The following is a 19,850-nucleotide window of genomic DNA, read 5'->3' as shown; positions in this document are numbered from 1 at the left end:
ATAGACTAATTTATTTTAATTTGAGTATATGTAAGAGAGGTAATTTGTTTTGATGTTTTCCTTAAGAATTTTTTTCCTTTATAATTATCATTTTGAATAGTAATTAAAAACAGGGCCCGTATCACTTAACCTACAACTAGGTCATCCACTGAATTCAACATCTATTTCTTTAAATATGTTTTTACCATTTATTTAAAATATTAAGAAATCTATGAATCCAAAGTAGGCATTCATTATCATTAACTGAAAAAGTTATACAAACTATTATTTATATTTTCAATTTTTTTCTGTCCTCTGAATCATTCCCCTCAGCCCACAAACACTCCTAAAGTTTTTCTATCTAAAAAAAAAAGTATCCCTAAAATGAAACAGTAGGAAAAAATGAAGTAGTATCTACTCTTTCTCTTGTGTTTCATTGCTGAATTTTTTTCAAGAATGATTTATACTTTAATAGGGGAAAGCGATTAAGATGTACAAACTTCCAGCTGTAAAATAAATGAGTCACGGGGATATAATGTGTAGCACAGGGAATATAGTCAATAATACTGTAATAACTTTGCGTGGTGACAAATGGTAACTAGACTTATCGTGGTGACCATTTTGTAATGTATAAAAATATCAAATCACTTCATGGTACACCCAAAAAGTACACCCAAAACTAATACAATGTTGTAAATTATACTTCAATTTTAAAAAGCTTAAAAAATTAATTAAAAGACTAATACAGGGGAAAAAAGAGTAATTTATACTTACTGTCTCCACTTCTTATCCTTTAGTCAACATTTATTGAGCACCTAATACAGTGAAACTCAATCCTGGTGGCACATTCAAACCATCTGGGAAGCTTTTTTTGAAAAAAGTACAGACGCTCCAGGCCTCACCCATGAGTGAAGCCTGTGCATCCACGTTTGTTTATAAACTCTCCAGTTGATTCTAATGTGCAGCCAGAGTTGAAGTCACTGATATAATATATGCCACACACTCTACCGCAATTACAAAGATGAATAAGACACAGGGCCTGTCCCTGAAAAACGCAGGAAATAAGAACATCAGGAAACCTATTAAAATTGGTAAATGTTATAACAAAGGTATGTACAAATTGCTAAGGGAACAGAGATAGGCAAGGACACAAAAGAGGTGAGGGAGGTCTTTGAGTATGGTTACTGAACTACCATGTACACAAGACTGAAAGGCCATTAAACTGCTCTCTTAAAGGCCAGCAATGATCTCTATAGTCTACCACTTAAAATAGTCGGCCTCATCTACACCAGTTTTACCATATGCAAGACAGAGATAATAACAAGGTTGCTCTGACAACTGAGAAATTAATACAGTCGATATTGGCATATAGGAGATATAATTTGTTTCTCATCCCTTTCTCTTAAAGCCAAAGGCTCTTCTCAATTCTATATTCCTTTTTAATCTCTCTGCAATACTGCACTGCTGCTTCTGGAAATTCTCTTCAGGTTCTGTGAGATGAGCACCTACTCTGTGCTAGGTATACACTTCTACTTCAAAGGTCACTCCTCACCTTCTAGTTTCTCTCCTTCTCTTATGCCTTAAATGAAAGTATCCAAAAGTATATGCTCTCTGCCCTCTCCTCTCCTATGTCTGAACTTGTTCTCCTAAATGCTATTCCAATCTCGTGGCTTTAACCCACAAAGAGAGGATTTCCAAATCTATATAATCTCTGGGCCTGATCTCTTTCCAAGCTCCATTTCTACATTTCCATATCTGCTACGCACGTTCACATAGACATTCTGCTAGCATCTCAAACTTAGTAGAACCCAAACAAAATTCACCATTATTCCCCCGAGCTGTGCATCTTCTCTCCTGTGTTTTTTAGCTGTTAGTGGTGGTTCCACTTCCCAGTGAACCAGATTTTAATGTTCAGTTACCTCTAATTCTTCCCTTTCTCTACATTCACTCACCATGTCTTGTTGATTCCAACTCTGAAACGTTAGCAATCATTTTTTTCCTCCATGTCTTGTGAAACTACTTTAAATCAGGTCCTAACACTTAACTCAGTTTCCCAACTGGTCTCACTAGCTCCAGTCTGTCTAGACCCGTGGTTCTCAACCAGGGGCGATTTTGTACTACAGGAGACATTTGTGACTGTTGTGACTGTAGTGCTACTGGCATCATGTGGGCCAAGGATGCCCAAACATCCTAAAATGCACAGGACACCCCTACAACAAAGAGTTATCTGGCCCAAATGTCAATAGTGCTGAGGTTGAGAAAATCTGTGCTGTTTAACAGCACAATTCATCTTTGCATCTCTTACTCGCAAGGTACTTGAGATATAATTCATACTTCCTGCTCATTCCCACTTTTCTGTTTTTTCTTCCTATGCTGTGCTCTCTGACATGAGTTTCTACCTCAACTGATACCTACCATCCTCCTAGGCAGAAGTAACTTTTCCATCTTCTGAATGTCCATGAACTTATTGCTTTTTGACACTGTATAGTATATATGTTATATATGTCTGATTCATCCTTGAATCTGTAGTCTTGCACTGTGTCTACCAAACAGGTAATCAAATCACCAATCTTCAGTGAGTCTAAAACTTAATCTATAGAATCATTACTGCTATTCACAAATACTGCATTTCTCTTCTTCTTCCCTGCCCCCTCTGAAATGAGGTTTATAGATATAACTTGCTTAAGCTAATTGAAATCTGAGCAGAAGTGCAGTGAGTCTCTTAGTGTGTGTGTGGGTAGGGGGGAGCTTTAAAACCCAGTATGGTATTCATTGCATTTCTTTCCCACTGCTGTGGGGACGGTGATAAAAAGCCTAAGACTTTTTTTTTTCGGGGGGGGTGGGGAGAGGTAAATTTCACATGCGACATTTTGTAAATTTAAGGTGTACAGCCTGTTACTTTCATACATTTATATAATGTAGTATGATCGCGACTAAAGCAATATTTATCACATCATTGTAGTACAATGGTACTGTCTATATTCATTATACTGTGCATCAGATTGCTATGGTTTATTTACTACTCATTACAAGTCTGTACCCTTAAACACCATTAATCTTATCCCTCCCACCCTCCATTCCCTGGTAACCACAATTTTACTGTTTTTTTAAACAGCTTTGACTTTTTTAGATTCCACATATAAGTGATATTGTACAGTACTTGTCTTTCTCTAACTTATCTCACTCAGCACAAGGTGCTGAAGGTCCATGTTGTTGCAAATGGTAGGATATCCTCCTTTCTCACGGCTCAATAATACTCCATTGTGCATATGTATCATATCAAAAAGCCTATGTTTAGACTGAAATCCTCCAAGAGCCTACAACTATGTGACTTTGCGGAGCAGGGCCCTTCTGCTGCTGACCCACACGAGACACACACAGAATGAGTGAGGAGATGCCACGCAAAGCCCCCACCACCAATGCCCTCATGTTGAGATTTTAGTTTGTTTGTTATTGCACTATATCCTTGCTTACCCTGATTCACAATCAATGAAAGATGCATAATTTCATGGGTCACTAAAAAAGGAAAAATGCTACCGGTATCACAGCCATGATTGTACAATGCAGCCTGATTTCAGAGATCTTAAAATATGGGAAATGATGAGTAGTGAAATCAATGAAATATATTTGGTAAATGAATAAATGTGGAGGTAGTTTTCAAAAATTATTTCTATTCATTTTCAGTAGAAACATTATGAACTGAAATGTGCAAGAAAAGTTCTCAGCCATAGGTTCACAGTAGAGCATGTAAATAAATGTCTTGAGAAAGAATATGAAGACTGTAGTTCTATCCTTCAGAATAAAATTTATGAAATTCTCCTTTTTTGACAACTATAAGTGGTTCTATGGAACCCCTATTTTCTTTGATATGCATCAATCGCTTGCAATAAATTACTGTTTCAGGCAATTAAGCTTTTAGGTCAGGACCACAGGTCAAGTTTTCCCATCATGCTTTCAACCTTAAAAACTACTTTGTACTCTCTAAGTGTTTTTATTGGGTTGGCCAAAAAGTTCGTTCGGATTTTTCTGTAAAATCTTACATAAAGACCCAAACGAACTTTTTGGCCAACCCAATATATACCATGTTCTTCTATGTATATAACTACCTTTATTTTATGTAGAAATGACTCCCCAATGCACTGAAAATGTACTACAAATTTGCTTTAGTGTGCAAAGTCTAAAAAACTCCACTAATGCTACAGCAGCTATCAAGTTTCTGCTTGCTGTAGGAATTTTTACATTTTATTGGTGCAATGACAGAATTCATTCACCTACAGAATGAAATTAGGAATGAATAATTTCTACATTAATCGCTCACTGGTTGAGTTTATTTTGTAGTTAATAAGAACACTACTGATTTTACATTAATTATGATGGAATATAATGGCAGCTTACATTGTTTTTATCAATACATACAAACAAAACTTCTGAAGCCACATTATGATTGTGTGTGGGGGAGAAGTATACAAACTGCTTATAAATATTTAGCATGTGTAAGTGACTTGAACCGTAGCCAGTATCAACACCTGCACCTCAAGGAGCACCAGGAATATCATTTAACTACCTAAATCTTTAAAATCTATAACACTATTTAGAAGTGAAAAATGTAGGCATACTAGATTTTCCCTCCAAAACTTGCCTTTATATGCTACTTCTTTTCATAAAACTGTTATTTTTTTCTTAATTTTGTAAATTCATTACTCCTTTGTTCATTCACTCACTGAACCATTGTACTCATCACATACATTGCACTGACAGATGCTGAAGATGGCATTTCTGCACTAACGAATTCCAACAGAATACAGGGAAAAAGACAGGTAAACAGATAACTACTATGCAAAACTGTATTTAATACTAATGATGTGTTACAGTGTTCAGGAGAGAGAGAAAACAGTTGTTCAGGAGAGAGAGAAAACTAGCCATGTGATCTGAGCTAAATCTTGAAGGAAGAGTAATTTTTCATCTTTCAAAAAAGGGGACAGATCGGGGAGCAGTACCAACGCTCAAAGCAGGTAAGTCGTGAGCAGAGAAAAATAACTAAAATTTATTATGTTTACCACATGCCAGGCAACATTTGCACTTATAGAAGTTTAATGGGGAATATAATTTCTGTTATATCCCCACATTTTAGAGGAAACTGAGGCTGCTGAGAGATTAAATAATTTACTCCATGTGCTAGGCATGGACTAGCATGCAGGTCTCTCTGAATTCACAGCATGATTAAATAACAGTATATATTGGAAATGTCAGAACTATTTAGGTTAGAATGGAATACAAGGACATGAACACCATTTTCAAGAGTTGGGCTTCCCTGTAAAGGCAATGGAAGATCCAGCAACTAAAAGTTTGGGAGTAGAAAAATGATAGGAAGATGGAGGGATTTGTCTAGAAAGTTTATAATAAAAGTCCAGCAGTGGCAAATAAAACAGATATGAGACATTCTTCTCACCCTACTTCTCCTCCCTTAGCTTTATTTCTTCCTCAACTGTGTAGCCACAGAACAGGTACAATCAATTTGCATTCTGTTCATATAATACAAGTTTGTTACTAAACAACAGTAGTTCATAACATAAATTGTTAATGGTCTGGTCAATTGAGAGGTTATAAATCAAATATTAATATAAATGAACTTTTCAAGCAAGAAATAATTTCTGTAAGACATATTTTGATGGAAGTGACAAGGTTTGGAGACTGACTGTAAGGTACAGAGAGCACAAGGAGGAAAAAAGTTAAAGCTGAAGTTAAAAACCTGGATGACTCGAATAATGGGAACAGAGTCATAAAGAGAAAAATGAGCAGAAAGAGATGGGGATCTGCCCTGCTTTGTGTAGGGACAGAGAGGAGGGGAGTTTATGAATTTACTTTCAGGCAGGTTCCATCTGAGCATATCTCCTTAACTGTCTTCTGTGAACAGGACCAGCAGATAAAAATGTGTGACCAGTGCTAAGGGGAGAAGCAGGGCTGAGCTAGGTACTTGAGACATCTGCAAAGATACAAAAGCTGAAGCTATTCGAGCGGATCACTCTACTCACAGGGGGAAGGTAGAAGAGGTTGGTGGGGGGTGGTGGTAAGGTGTCTTCCAAAGCTTCGAGTGACTTCCAGGATTTCTCACTTAGAGAGCAGTTTGGGAATAGTTCTTCTTATTTGAGCCTTATACCACAATTTCATATAATTTCAATCACAAAAAATGCTTTACTGTACAGTGCAGCTGACCCAGGAGTGGAAAACATGAACTGTTCTGGCCTAGAGTTTCTATAACTATGTAAAAAGGTCTGTAGGACACACCACAACAAATGAATAACTTTAAACAACTTCATTGTGCTTCTTCAGATAATTTTATTTCCTACTAACCCAGTGGCCAAAGGTGAAAAGGTTATTACATTTCATACCGGTATCCTCAAAAATCAACTGTATAAGACTGAAAAAAGCAAAGATATTATTCTAGATTAATTTCTAAAATGCTTCCTACCACAGGACATATATGAAACTACACCAGCAGCATAAAACTTTTAAATGTGTCAAACAATAATAAACTTTGTTCTAAAACGATCAAAACACAAATTAAGTTTAAAACCCAACACTATTTAGTGTTTGGCATTTACAATTTCCATTAAAAACAAAGAGAACTATTGTTTCTCCCTTTTCCAAATTAAGCTGTCAAATTTAAAACAAAGAGATAAATCCAGAAAAGGATTCTACCATGAATTGTTAAGGAAGTGTAATGTCACAAGAGCATCAACTTTGGATTCAGACAAACTCAGGCTTAAATACCGCCTTTGCACTTGCTACTCAGATGTCCGTCCGTGAATTACTTAAAGCTTTTCAAAATTTAATTTACTTATTTGTGAAATGGTAATAATCAAACCTAGCTCAAACTTACAACAAATTAACAAATGTTATTGTCTAACTGAACCAGGCATATACAAAGTATGGTACTACATAAGTCTTAACAGCAGCTTCCCTTCCTTATTTCCACAATCAGTAATGGAAATTCCAAGAACTTTAAATTAAGTATTAAAAACTTGTTTTTGAAAATTACAAACAAGGTGGCAGAAAAAGTAAAATGATTTAATTATTAGTTTAAAAAATACCACCTTTAAATCCTATTTCTGATTCTATATGCAAGGTCCTCCTCCCAAGAGATTAAAAAGAACATTTAAATAAAGTGACAAGACTGTTAGAATTTCACTTTATCAGTTACTTGAATTTAACGCCAAAGTTTGGTTAATATTTTTCTTAAATTACTAAAAAATGTAATCAGAAACTTATATGCAAAATATCCACAGAATAGTCTTACAAAACTCGAAATAAAAACAAAACCACAAAATTCCTTCAAATTGGAGTTTTCATTGATTTACTGTTAAAAGATGGTGTTGGGCGAGCAGAGAATAAGACCCCTTCCCACCCAGCCCCACACCTTTATGGAGCTTAGTGCCCTGAGAGTGCCGGATGACAAGAAATCCTGTCATCTCATTTTGAAAAAACTTTGCTATTTTAGGTCTTAACAACACATGGCAGGCCTATATTAACTCCCACACTGAGTACTCTCTCCTCAGCTAGATTTCTAGCCATTTGAGCTACTAATCACCACTTACCAACAGCAGAATAAAAAACATGACAATCCCTTTAAAAAAACTTTTTAGTACTACTTAATTTTCAATGTGTGTGAGCACCTGCATACATTTTCAGTTACCCATTTATGGTTATTTACCAATATTACACGTGTGAATACTGCACAGCAACTTTTGTGTATACAGGGATCTGCCTACCAGGCCTGTGGATTATGGAGAATCTTGTTGCTCTCCCCATTTTGTCGTTTTATTATCACTTTCACCAAAGAGCACAGAGGTAAAAAAGATTTCCGAAACTGAAGATAAGGCTGACTGCTGCACATTCACATCGGGAAGAAGACAGAACATGACATTTCAGTACAAGAACACAGGATATAAAAACACTTGGAGCAGAGCGTTCCAACCGAAAATATCCGTAGGCTTACATGAGGATTTCTTAAACACCAGTTATGCGTTTGTGTTTCATACATGGCTGTACTGCTTTGGAACCTAAAAAATGAGCCTTGTTAAATTAAGAGTGGAGTCTTCGAAAACTGTAACTATCTTATTCATAGTTATGTCAGTTACTTCTGAATTTGAGAAACATCAAGGACCTGTGCAGGAAATACTCAAAATCAGGAGGGTACCCCCGTGTCCCAACACACACTCTGGGGAATGGGGCCTCACAGAAGCCAAAGGAAACCGCGAATAAGAGAGATCCAGTTCAATGATCAGATTTCTTACTTCAAATGCCTGAGAACTTAAGTTGTTCATCTGGTTCCAATGCTGTCACAGCATCTAAGATACAGTAAAAGGAGTTCCACAATCTCCCCTCTTCGGAAGAAGTCCTAGCAGGACCATGGGGCGCTACCAAGTCGGCCCCCAGGGCGGCTACTGCCAACAAGAGTAGCAAACAACCGTGGGGAGGGGGGTGTCTTTTTATGAGCAACTTCGTTGCCTCCAGGGGAACATGGGAACTGCAAAGCCTACAGCTAAAACCGAAAAAGAAAAAAAAGAAAAAAAAAAAAAAGAGAGACTTCCACGGCTAAAGAAAAAAAACGTAGGACCCAGGAAAGAAAGCAGTTTGCTTGTGGGAGGAGAGAGTAGAAGAGAGAAGTGAAGGTCTGCTTCCTAAGCAATTTTTCTCTCTTAGCCCTCACCCCGGCCACCCTCTCCGGCCAGGCCATCGGGCTGGGTACTGTCCTTGGGCCGCTCCCTGGCCGGGACCCAGAACCCTCTGCAGTCCCCGACCCGGGCGCAGGGCCCCCGCGGCCCATGCGCGGGGAGAGGGTCCCCTGCGGCCGCCGCCCTCCGCGCCCCCAGCCCCCGCCCGCCGCCGCCGCCGCCGCCCAGCTCCCGCTACCTATTTTCGGAGCACACACCCTACAAGGAGCGGAGCGAGCAGGCCTGGCGGAGACCTGCCCCCGCGCGGGGCGTCGGGTGACTGACAGGGGCAGGCACTCGGGCGCAGCGAGGAGAGGGGAAGGAAGGGCAGCCGGGGGCACCGACCAATGCCCTTCCCCGGCGGCCAGACTCCGGGCTGATACGGTGGGGCTCTACTGGCTTCCCGGACCGATGGGCTCTGCCGCGCCCGCGGCCCTTACCTTCTCCTCATCAGACAACTGCTCCTCCAGATCCGCCATTTTCCTTCTGGCGACAAACCGCGGCGGCGGCGGCAGCAGCGGCCACCTGACTTCCCCCTTTCGGTGCGGTCCTCCGCGCCGCGAGAGCCCGACAAGGGAGGGGCCCACAGCCCCGGCCACCGCGCACGCGCCCCGGGAGCCCCGCCTCCCTCCGCTCACCTCACGGGGCCGGAGCGCGGCTGTGCGCGTGCGCGGGTGCCTTGGCGGCCCGGGAACGGGGAGGAGTTGCCTACTGCCGCCTGAGGCAGGCTTGTCGGTATCCTGGGTCTAGGATTCTTTCCCCACCAGTGACCGTATGGACCCAGTCTGCGACGAGTACATTCTGAGCCCTTGATTATACTCCCATCAAATCCTGAACTCCGCCAGCTAAAATATGAGAAAGTGCACAAATAGCTTTTAAACATTCTGGTTTAAAAAAAAAAATACGAGAAAAATATTCGGCTTTCATTAAAATATGCACATACAACCCAGTACATAATTGGAAGATGTTCTGGATATATTCATTAAAGAAATAACTGCTGGTCCTTTATTGTGTGTGGGATACTGTGTTCGCTTCTGGAGATATACAATGTTAAGCAAAAGCCAGAGAAACCTCAGTTCTGAAGAAACTCATTGTTCCTTAAACGAACATATTAAAAAGTTGGGGAAGGCTCTGCACTATTGCAGGGGAATAAAGAGTTATGTTAAACATAGATCGTACCCTTCTGAATAGGGTTGCCAGATTAAATACAGAAAAGCCCAGTAAAAGTTGAATTTCAGATAAACAATGAACATATATTTTAAGTATAAGTATGTCCCATGAGGCATTTGAGATATGCCAATTATTCATTGTTTTCAAATTTTATTGGATGTCTGCTAATTTTATTTGCTAAATCTAACCCTACTTCTGAATCTTCAAGTTTAGCAAGAGAGTGAAGATGTAGTCAAAGCTGTATATATGAATTGGCTAGGAATCTTGTTAAGTGCAGTTGCTGATTCAGCAGGTCTGGGATGGGGCTGAAGAACCTACATTTCTAACAAGCTCCCAGGTGGTGCCAGTGCTACCCATCTGGAGACCACAGGTTGAGTAGCAAGACCTTAGAGCTCAGATAGGAGTTAAGATTTTAATCATTTTGTTGTACACCTAAAACTAATACAATGTTACATGTCAATTATATCTCAATAAAAAAGTATATTAAATACAGACTGGAAGAAAATATTTGCAAATGATGTGACCAACAAGGGATTAATTTCTAAAATATACAAACAGCGCAAACAACTCAATAACAACAAAAAAAAAACCCATCAAAAAATGTGCAGGGCTTCCCTGGTGGCGCAGTGGTTGAGAATCTGCCTGCCAATGCAGGGGACACGGGTTCGAGCCCTGGTCTGGGAAGATTCCACATGCCGCGGAGCGACTAGGCCCGTGAGCCACAATTGCTGAGCCTGCACATCTGGAGCCTGCGCTCCACAACAAGCGAGGCCTACTGTATAGCACAGGAAACTATATTCAATATCCTGTAATAAACCATAATGGAAAAGAATATATATGTATAACTGAATCACTTTGCTGTATACCAGAAACTAACACAACATTATAAATCAACTATACTTCAATTTTAAAAAGTATATTTAAAAAAGGCATTATTCAGTAGAAAATGAGACACTCTTGGCAAGTTTTGAACAGCGACATGACATCATCAGAAATATGTCTAGCAAGATGAATCTGACAGCTGCATGTAAATGACACATGTGAGACTACCTTAAAGAGCTCAAATAACTGTTCCTATGTAAAACTTTGTTATTGAGTAATCTATTGAATGGTCATGGTGTGCAAATCATTGTTTCTTGTGGATGGAAAGCAAACAGAAGCCATGCTACTAAAAAGCTCATAGTCCATTTGGGGAGAGAAAGGAAGGGGAAGCTTGCTGACACATGCAGGCAAAAGCAGGTGTCCTGTTGAGGGTAAACCATGCAGAGAAGACATGACAGAGAATGAACCACACAGTTTGGTCAAGGACCTCACTGGATGTAAATAAATAACATGTTTACTTTTTACAGTTTAAAAACAATTTCTTCATTGATTTCTCACTGCATCATCCTGAAGGAAGGTACGTGTCAGCATTATTATACCCATTTTAGAGGAGAAAAAACTGAGACAAAATATTTGTCCAAGATTGTACCTAAGTGACTAAACTGGGATTCGACCCCAAGCATCATATTCTGTATCCCATGTTCTTTCCACTTTGAGATCTTTCTTTCATCCGCTCTGAAGCCTAGGCACTCTCCACCAAATAAAACTTAATGAAGGTGATTACTCTCCCATCCCATCAATTTTATTCACCACCACCTACTTCATCAACAGTACTTCTGTTGTTGTTTTTTTTTTTTTGGTTTCTGTTTACTCAGCAACACTTAATATCAATAATTTGTACACAGTGGGTACTCAGTAAATGCGTTGCTTGACTAATTGCTACTCTCTTCCTTTAGAAACCTCACCCAAATCTGGTAATGTCTGGTAATAATTTGAGTCAGACTATGTTTATAATTGTAACCTTGGTGATACTTTACATGTGGTTCCCCATAGTGACACAACCAGCAATTATGTATAATTTCTGATAATCCTTTCAAAAACCTCCCAATATCAACCTCTTGATACAATTAAAAGGAATTATAGAATTCACATAATCTAGGCATTCTGGGAAGATTTCAAGCCATCACACAAAATAGGTACATATATGGAATGACCATTATAATGGCTGCAGGTAGAAATGCTCTGGTATTCTTGATAATCAGTTATTTTATGATGAAGAGAAAAGGAAAAAAAACATATTTCCCCCTTATACAATTCTATCTACTAAGAATTTCTACCCTTCTCTCATTTAATTTTTAAACTCACTTGTCTTCTACTTGTTAGTGGTGTCATCTTGACCTTCCCAACTAACTGCACCAGAAACTGATTAAAAAAAAAAATTCTTCCCTTTTTAGTGTTTGTTTTTAAATTACTCGTATGCTTCTTAATCTATTTTCCTGTGGATGAGATCTATGTCCTCAGCTAATTTTAAGCTTGTCGAGGTCAGAGTTTACCTAATTTCATAGGATCACAATCCTAGAATCCATCTAGTGCAAATCTCTCATTTTACAGGTAAGTTGAGCTTTGGATAAATTAAATGAATTGATAAAAGTTGCAATCTAGCTGATATATATTTTTTTATTTTAAAGATGTTTTTGATGTGGACCATTTTTAAAGTCTTCATTGAATTTGTTACAATATTGCTTCTGTTTTATGTTTTGATTTTTTGGCCAAGAGGAATGTGGGATCTTAGCCCCCCGACCAGAAATCAAACCCGCACTCCCTGCATTGGAAGGCGAAGTCTTAACCACTGGACTGTCAGGGAAGTCCCTGATATTATTTTAGAACTGTCTCCTGATGGTTAAACTCATGTTCTTAACTTTATATATATATATATATATATATATATATATATATACACACACACACACACACACACACTCATGTATAAATATGTATAATCTAAATATATATCACAATCATATAATGTATAATAGAATAAACATCCTTTAAGTATCAATGATGAACTACTAAATAGTTGCACCAGATATAGATTTGTGTAACACCATATTAAAACTAATATCCATAGTTTAAAAGTATGGCTTACCTCACTTCTGAGAAAAACTGCCAGTGTTAGACAGTGTTATTTGGTTGTTAGTCTTTCATGATCAATGAACACAACTGGTCTCAATAATGTCCTTTATGGCAGTAGAAAAGTGTTAAAAAACATGTATATTTTCAAAGTAATTGCTTTCTAAGTCAAATAATTGCCTGAACTATTTGTTACTTGTAGCTGGGTGTGTCCTACCTGTAGTCCATTTCCTCAGCTGGATTTGAAAAGGTCTATACAAGTGGAACCCTTGGAGAAGCCTGACATGGATCATTCCAGAAATACCAAGGAATTTTGTTTTTTTGAGATTGCAACTTTTTTTTTTTTAACATCTTTATTGGAGTATAATTGCTTTACAATGGTGTGTTAGTTTCTGCTTTATAACAAAGCTATACATATACATATATCCCCATATCTCCTCCCTCTGGTGTCTCCCTCCCACCCTCCCTATCCCACCCCTCTAGGTGGTCACAAAGCACGCAGCTGATCTCCCTGTGTTGTGTGGCTGCTTCCCACTAGCTACCTATTTTACATTTGGTAGTGTATATATGTCCATGCCACTCTCTCACTTCGTCCCAGCTTACCCTTCCCCCTCCCCGTGTCCTCAAGTCCATTTGAAGAAGCTAATTTTTAAATTCCTCCTCCTTCCTGAATATGTTGTCCTTCATAATTTTGTTCCTACCAACCTCACTAAACCCTCCTCTTCCACTGCCTCAAATGCAAATGTCTCTGAAGCACACAAAGCTATTTACTTATGCATCACATTCTCTCAGGCCTCTGCAGAAACTCTTTCTGGAATGTTCTTTGCCACCACATATCCTTTAAAATTCAGTTCAGTTATCTCTTTTTTCCATGAATCCCACATTGAATCCTCTGGCTAAAGCTAATAATTTCTTCTTCAAGATTCCAATGGAAAGTTTTCTATGGATTTTTGCCATGTACTCTAGTGGTAAGATGTACAGATTTTATAATCAGTAAATCCTGGGTTCTGATCTTGGTTCCAGCTCTAGTTAACTGGGCAACTTACTTTGGAAGCTTCGGTTTCTTCATCTATACCTTGGGAGTAACAATGGTCCCTCCCTCATAGGACCGTTGTGAGGATTTAATGAGATGATACAGGCAAAGTGCTTAGCACCCAGCACAGGCATTAGCAAAGGTTTCAACAAATGTTAGCTATAATCATCATATTATAATACTAATCCACTCCTTAAGAACATAGCCTGTCTTAATTAGCTGTCTGACAAATACAGAGTCTGGCACATAAGTGCTTAAAAAAATTGTTGTTGGAAAGCATATTGATTGAAAGACTCTTTCATTTCACATCCCTAAATGGGAGCTAAAAAATTGAGCTAGACACCCATATGGGGTCTAGAGATTGCCCTAAAATGTGGCTCTGGGACTCCAGAACAGGAAAACAAACTTTTTCCCCAGCAACCCCCAAATCATACCTCCTACTCCATTATTTAGTCGCCACTTAAATATCTAGTTAATTTTCTGCTCTTTAATTTCTCTGTTACTGTAAGTTCAAGCCTTGAGTCTCTTCACACAATGTCCCAAATGAAGTATAGAGCATGGTGACTGACCAAGGTGATCCTTTAGGGTGAGGCAAGGAAATACTAAAGCTTCTATTTATTTACATTTACTTAATTATTATTATGTCAGATATACTAGAAAAAAAAAAGCATGTTTTACCCCTTGTAGATCCCATTCCCTTTCTTCTTCTTCCCATGGGTAACCACTAACCTGAATCTAGTGTTCATCATTCCCATGCATGTTGTTTCTTTTTCAACACAGGACTTTCTTTTTCATCTTTTTAATCCACTTAATGTGGTACCTAATTCAAACAGTATTTATGGAACAAATTAATAAGTATGATTTCTTGCATGGTCTTAAAAACAACATGGATAAAGAATATTAGACTAATTTCTCACTTTAAAAAAATCTCCCTATATGACAAATGTAAGTTATGCGGCATGAGTAAAAATTAAGGCAGACCACTGACCTGGAAAGATGAACCAACACAATGAACAGATTTGCTAGTAGCAAGTAAAAGGATGGGTCCAACATCTTTGATAGTTTCACCCTTTATGTCTGGTAATACTTTTAACCCTTATTTGGACTCAGTAATAGTAGAATAACAGTATAGCAGAAAAAGAAGCTTGTCATTTGTGTTTCCCCAAGCCACACCAACCTACAATAAAACTGTATGCTGACTCAGGTCTAATCCAAAGAACTGTAGGAGTATTTGCCCAAATTACTTCCTCTTGGTTCTTTGAGGGTACCACAGTGGTTCACGTGCATTCAGAAATGTTTACACTGCCGTGTTCCTCTGTCTTTTGACATTGGCCTTTACCACCTCTGCTGCTCTCTATCTCATCAGGACTCTCCCAGTGTTGTAGCTCTGGCATCTTTTCTGATGCTCCCCCACAGGACGTACGGCTCAGTGCTCATGTCACCTGATTTTCCTCTTCCTATGACTTTAGCTGCGTCCATTGCAGGTAGGTGTTGGATGATCCCCAGCCACTGTCCAAGGCTGTGTGCTGGGGCATTCAATTTTCTGCAGTTTTCTCCGGTGAGCTGCTTCTGATGGATGGAGCTGTAGCAGACACTGCAAGTGCTCTGACCAGATTCCCTCGGATCACTCTGACTATTTCTGTGCTTCAGTGCTTTTTTGCCTCCACTTCACAGAACTTTCAATTATTCTTTGAAGGACTGCTCTTGTGCTACTCTGGCTGCTGTGAAGCAGCTCTTAACCAACGACTGTCAGATGATGGAGTAAGAAAACCCAGCTCCCTAGCCTCAGGTCAGAACAACTCTGAGGTATAATTTACATTCCAGATTCTCCCTGAGGGAGAAGGCCAATCTCTACTTGCCTCTTCCCCCTTTCCTGGGAGTGACTGAGGTATTACGGAAAGCTTTCCGATTAGGAACAGGAGAACAGCAACAGAATAGAAGTAAGGTGTTACACACGAGGGCACTTTGGGGCTCCAGATTGGGGATGCGAGGCCAATTATCAAACTTAGAGCACCTCATTAGGTTTGGGATACCCTTGAATATGAACCCCCAAAATATTGATTTGGAAAGACTTTAATCGATTCTTGCCTCAGTAAGATTAGCCCTGGGAATATAGTAGAACTAATTTTGCAGGTGACTTTAAATGTGGAGAGAAAGCCAGGAACTAACCTGACTTGGGTCTGACACTGTGCATAACAGAGAGGTGGAGAAGAGAGAATTTTCTACCGCAGGACATAATCCATGTCCTAAAGTAACTTACGTTCTGGTTGTGAAATGCTAGACTTCAATATATAAAAATATAGTCTACAATGCAATGTGACGAGTTCAAAATAATTGGCATGGATGAGAAATGTTTTCCTATATGCATGAGATTAGATGTAAAACATATTAAAACAGTGGATGAAAGGAGGAAATAGAGACTACTTTTCTACTCTTCTTTGTATTTCTTAATCTGCTACACTGCCTATCTCATGACTGAAGCGTGAATTTAAGGCATATTACAATGTTAAGCTATTAATATTTATTTTTAGTTTAAGTCAATGCTTCTAGAGGAAATCTATATTCTAAAGATATATACATGTGATTGCTTCTATGAGTTCATATACTAATCACTTCTTAGATGAGTTGGCTTGTTTTAGAAAAGTTTCCTAATTTCACAATATTTGACATAGTAAGCCAAAGTAAGAGATTAATGTATAGCAGAACATATTAGAATAAACTGTTTTGAGTGGTATTGAAGAAAGGGATGTCTGCTTCTTGCGAGAGTAATTTCTTTTTATAAGAAAGCTTCATATTTTCAGTCTAATATTTCTGTATTTTAACTTATGGGACAAATAGTTGTATGATTCCTGCCAATTAGTGAAATCATTCTAAGCCTCAATTTTGTCATCTGTTAGAAGGGAAACAAAAGTAATATCTATGTCATTGTGTAGATAAAAATATGTATAAGTGTTGTACACTTTATAAACATATAAATCACTGCTATTTGTCATTCATAGTCTGATGGAAATTGAATTCTATTCATTCATATTCACTGTGATAAACATAATGAATATATAAAATATTGCCATGCACATATATACAATGGAATATTACTCAGCCATAAAAAGAAACGAAATTGAGTTATTAGCAGTGAGATGGATGGACCTAGAGTCTGTCATACAGAGTGAAGTAAGTCAGAAAGAGGAAAACAAATACCGTATGCTAACACATATATATGGAATCTAAAAAAAAAAAAAAGGTTCTTAAGAACCTAGGGGCAGGACAGGAATAAAGACAAAGACGCAGACGCAGATGTAGAGAATGGGCTTGAGGACACGGGGAGGGGGAAGGGTAAGCTGGGACGAAGTAAGAGAGTGGCATGGACTTATAAATACTACCAAATGTAAAATAGATAGCTAGTGGGAAGCATCCACATAGCACAGGGAGATCAGCTCGGTGCTTTGTGACCACCTAGAGGGGTGGGATAGGGAGGGTGGGAGGGAGCCGCAAGAGGGAGGCGATATGGAGATATATGTATATGTATAGCTGATTCACTTTGTTATAAAGCAGAAACTAACACACTATTGTAAAGCAATTATACTCCAATAAAGATGTTAAAAAATAAACAAATAAAATATTGCCATGAATGTTTAACTTTTCATTTAAACAAAACATTAAAAAGATATTTCCCCCAGTTTGCTTTGACATTGTCCTACCTTGTAATGGTCATGGACAAAAAGGCCTTATGAAATATAAGAAAGAGTATTGGCTTAGAATACCCAGGTTTCGGCCCGTTTTTTTTTTTTTTTTTTTCACTTAGTCCAATGATCTTGGATGAGTCTCTTAACATCTTCATTCAATTCAAAGATTCATTGTGAAACTTGCATGAAATAATATATGAAAGGTGCTTTGTAAAATAAAAAGTGATGGATGAATGTAAAGAATTATCATTAAAGTACATTATATCTTGTGATATCAGTAACCTGTCATTCATCTTTCTTCTGATTTTGTCTCTAGTATACTCAAGTCCAATAATGCATGAGTCCTTAAAAAAATGTATTGTGCTTCTATTACATATCAGCACTTACTAGTTATTGGAGATGCAGCAAAATAGACATGGTCCCTGACTTCATAGAGCTTATTATTGAGAGGATCACCTCAGCATTCAACCCTCAGATTATAATAGGCATTTTTTTTTTTAAAGAGATTGGAGTTTATTTATTTATTTATTTATTTATTTATTTTTGGCTGTGTTGGGTCTTCGTTTCTGTGCGAGGGCTTTCTCTAGTTGCGGCAAGCGGGGGCCATTCTTCATCGCGGTGCGCGGGCCTCTCACTATCGTGGCCTCTCTTGTTGCGGAGCACAGGCTCCAGACACGCAGGCTCAGTAGTTGTGGCTCACGGGCCCAGTCGCTCCGCGGCATATGGGATCTTCCCAGACCAGGGCTCGAACCCGTGTCCCCTGCATTGGCAGGCAGATTCTCAACCACTGCGCCACCAGGGAAGCCCGTAATAGGCATTTTTACCCTCAACATATCCTATTACTTGAGGCACACTGTGCTCCAATCTGGACATGTGCCTCCCTTTTTCAGGGCCATAGGTAACATCTTGGGGTCTCCCTTTCTCATTCTCCTGGAGACTCCTTTAGTACTGTGTGTTGAATCTGTTTGAGATCTCCTGTTTTGCGTCAGATCTCCTATTTTCTGTATCCAATGATTTCCTCTTTTTTTGATTTATTGTTGTATTTGTAGAACATATTGTCCAGAAGCTTCCTGAGAAAAGGGATATAGAAGTATAGACTGCATATGAGGTAAAATTTTACAACTGTATATATCTGAAAACATCATTATTTGACCCTCACACTTGATTGATAGTTTGGTTATGTATAGAATTCTAGATTGGAATTCATTTTCGTTCAGATTTTTGAAAGCATTTTTCCAGTGTCTCTACATTTTTTTTGGTTTATGACATTTTCTTTGTCCTGAGTGTTCTGAAATGTCACAATAAAGTGACTTTTGTGGGTCTATTTTCAACTATTTTAGTGGGCTCTGTGGGTCCTTCCAATCTGGAAAGTCATGTCCTTTAGATCTGAGAAACTTTTAAAATTATTTCATTGATGATTTTCATTTTTCCACTTTCCCTGTACTTTCTTTCTGCAACTCCATTTATTTGTACATTCCACCTCCTGGATTGGTGCTCTATTTTTGTTTAATCTTTTCTTTCCTGTATTTACATACCTTTTCTTCTTTGCCCTACTTTTCAAGTAACAGCCCGGACTAACCTGACTACCAAGTTTTTCCTTTCATTTGTTATCTGCTCGTGTTAACTAGTTTAGTTTTATTTTAGGAATATCTGATTGGGCTGTTTTGTTATTCTCATCTTGTTTTGGTCAGAATCCCCAGAACAGACTCTTCTAATCTTCTGCCAGAAGAGGAAAGGCCTGGATAATAGTATTTTAGAAGCCAAGTCGAGGAAAAAGGCTGGGTGTTTCAGCATTCACCATCCAGATGTTCCTTTAATTCCCCTCAACTATGCTTGGTATCCAGAAGTCCAGAATCCCTTTACTTTACCCTCCCCAGAGGATAATCTTCCACACTTCTGCCAGGGTGGGGAAGGGGCAGTGGCTAAGCAGCATATACTAGGGGAGGGGACCAAAGGATGTACCTGCTTCTTAAACAGCCTACAGCTGGTCCTTCTGATTTCAGGTCCCACTTCACCCCCATTTTCAGAAGGACTTGGTGCTATCAAGTCATGGACCCTTGAGGACCTTGTGGGTACAAATGAGGCTGATTCTTGGTTTTTGCCACCACCAGTTTAGGATTTGTCTGTTTGAGGTCCTCAAATCTGCTACAATCCTCCATATACTTTCTAGCCTTAATATTTCTGGGGCTTTTGTATCTTCCATATTGTTGCATGTTTATTAATGAAAAAAAAATCCTTTTAGTGAGGTTTTGTCAGGGAGGAAAAACTAGATAAACCTGTTAACTTTACATATTAACTTTCCAATCCACTTACTATACT

The 19,850-nt window shown here is 38.6% G+C and overlaps 1 protein-coding gene across 1 annotated transcript in view; it reads right to left on the bottom strand.

Annotated features, from left to right (window-relative positions):
• Positions 1–9,284, bottom strand: part of CAPZA2 (capping actin protein of muscle Z-line subunit alpha 2) — a 48,528-nt gene extending 39,244 nt beyond the window's left edge. Inside the window, exon 1 of the mRNA XM_068549347.1 lies at positions 9,134–9,284. Coding sequence (XP_068405448.1) covers positions 9,134–9,172 — 39 coding nt within the window. The 5' untranslated portion in view covers positions 9,173–9,284. The remainder of the gene's footprint in view (positions 1–9,133) is intronic.
• Between the last annotated feature and the right edge of the window lie 10,566 nt (positions 9,285–19,850).

This window comes from Eschrichtius robustus, chromosome 8 (assembly GCF_028021215.1).
Source record: "Eschrichtius robustus isolate mEscRob2 chromosome 8, mEscRob2.pri, whole genome shotgun sequence".
Lineage (NCBI taxonomy): Eukaryota > Metazoa > Chordata > Mammalia > Artiodactyla > Eschrichtiidae > Eschrichtius > Eschrichtius robustus.
The sequence above is the reverse complement of the archived record's forward strand: the minus strand, read 5'-3'. Positions and strand labels throughout refer to the sequence as shown.